Consider the following 2,103-nt stretch of genomic DNA (forward strand, 5'->3'; position numbering starts at 1 on the left):
GAATCTGGATTTTTTAGATGTCCCAGAAGGGTCCCCGCAGCAGCGTACAGCAGCTGTGGGCTCCCGAAGTGTATTGTGGAAGAAATTGTTAGCAGTCCCCGTAGTGGGTGCAGTTCTGCTTATAACTATCATTGTAATGGCTGTCCAAAAGACACAGCCTTGCTCACCATGCCCCTTTCTTGGCATCACTGCCTGCCCACAATATTGGATTGGGTACCATGGGAAATGTTATTATAAATCTGAAGATGAAGGGGATTGGAATAGCACTGAGACTAAATGCTCTGCATTTGGTGCCACTTTGGCATTGATTGATTCACAATGGGATCTGAGTTTTCTAGTAAACCTGACTCGCCCTGGACACCACTGGATTGGCCTCTCCAAACAGACAGGCCTAGTGTGGAAATGGCAAAATGGCACAGAGTTTGCTGATCAGTTTCTTGTGCGAGGAGATAATGCATGTGCGTATTTAGATGACACTGGTGTGAGTAACACCAGGTGTTCCCTGGAGAAAAACTTCCTCTGTAGCCAGGCGGATGCCTGTGCTGGAAGTGAAGGGAGAAATTAAGATCAGAGTCAACGCTTCACATTACTAGAGGCAGCAGGGCAGTGTAAAGGCTGCTTGTGGTGATGTGAAATATTTCTGCAGTATTGCATAACCCTCCCTTAGAAAAAACGGGAAGTGCAAGTGTGAATAAGCTACCAAGACGCATGCCATTTCATTGCAAGTTGCTAGGCGAGGGTGAATAAGCCGCCTGGCGATTTGCCGTGAAGGTGTATGTGTTTTACCCCGGGAGATTCCTGGAGAACCCCAAAGATGCTATCTGTTAACCAGGAAAACTATGCTTTACTTTGTTTTATGATTGTAGTGGGATTGCCATGCTCATGTCATAGGGATCCGGCGGCTGCGTATTACTTGAGCTTGCACATCATTAATTGAATGTGGGTGTGTAGTTTGAGTGGCATGCAGTTGCCGGGTGTGGCATCTCTGAATGGTCACCTCTTGGACAAGGCACTTGTAGTTAAGGAACCCCTTGGGAATCAAATTTAAGACATGGAGCAGTGTTTTCTGCTGCCCTCAGTTGTAGGGAGCTGGTCCTTTAAGCCCAATGCAAGGCTCCCCGCCTTTTTGGTCCTTCAGACCCCTGCCCCTTGCATCAGTTGGCACAGGAAACCACGCTGGTCACGTGATGCCTTTTCCCAACTTCCGACCCATGATTGGGCTTGGAGGCATTCAGGGCAACCTCTATCTCCGTTAGGCATGTATCAAGAGGTTAGGGAGGCCTTGAGTGTTATCACCTTTTACCTGTACGATTGGCTCCCGCGGAGAAGGGTTGACCATTTTAGGGAAGAATTAGAGCAGTTACTTGAGAGGAAATATGAAGGCCACTGGTACCCAGAGACACCCCTAAGGGGGTCCGCCTATCGCTGTATTTGGATAGGGAAGACCAGAGACTCTGTAGTAGAATTGGCTGCCAGAAGAAGTGGACTGACTGTAGAGGATGTCCAGGACAGTATTCCTGCAGAATTGACTGTGTGGATTGACCCATTTGAAGTCTCCTACCGATTTGGGGAAGAAGGGCCAGTCGAGACCGTGTATCTGAAAGACAATAAGGGCTGCAGCACGGCCGAGGGACAGAGCAAAAGCAGAAGCAGGCTCAACCCTGAGGCTCCGGCTTTTGTCCCCGCTAGGAGTCAGACAACCTTCTTGTCCGGCTCCCCACCTCCATCTGCTGACCCATCTTCTGGTCCGACTTTCACCGTGGCTACCTTTGCAGCTACCAAGTTTGGCTCCACAAAAGTGAAGAAAAGCAGCAAAAGGCTGAATTGGGGTCTTGCTTGCCCAGGAAAATAAAGGGCTGACTGTGAGAATTGTTTAAATAAGCTTCTTCTCTTGTACAGTTGCTAAACACCACTGCTGGAGGAGTGAAAAGATGGCATCGTCCCCTCCACCGCAGGAGGCCCAGATTGACGTCTGCCTTGACTGGAGCCAGGAGCTGGAGGAAGATAGTCCCCCTAAAGTTGGTCGTAAGGGACGAGCCAGAAAGACAGCGGCTCCAGCTGGGAAGAAGCACTGGAAGAAGACCATTGCGAAGACCTTCGGCA

General features: G+C 49.5%; 1 protein-coding gene across 1 annotated transcript; it reads left to right on the forward strand.

Moving 5' to 3' along the window:
- Window positions 1-1,258: 1,258 nt before the first annotated feature.
- On the forward strand, window positions 1,259-1,852 carry LOC132577933 (protein Tob2-like). The gene has a single exon (XM_060247722.1). The coding sequence runs from the start codon at window positions 1,259-1,261 to the stop codon at window positions 1,850-1,852; it is 594 nt and encodes a 197-aa protein (XP_060103705.1).
- The last annotated feature ends 251 nt before the right edge of the window (window positions 1,853-2,103 follow it).

Source organism: Heteronotia binoei, chromosome 10 (genome assembly GCF_032191835.1).
Source record: "Heteronotia binoei isolate CCM8104 ecotype False Entrance Well chromosome 10, APGP_CSIRO_Hbin_v1, whole genome shotgun sequence".
Classification (NCBI taxonomy): Eukaryota; Metazoa; Chordata; class Lepidosauria; order Squamata; family Gekkonidae; genus Heteronotia; species Heteronotia binoei.

Bases quoted from the DNA above. Each gene is read 5' to 3' on its own strand.
- LOC132577933 (XM_060247722.1), top strand. From the start codon at position 1,259: ATGTATCAAGAGGTTAGGGAGGCCTTGAGTGTTATCACCTTTTACCTG.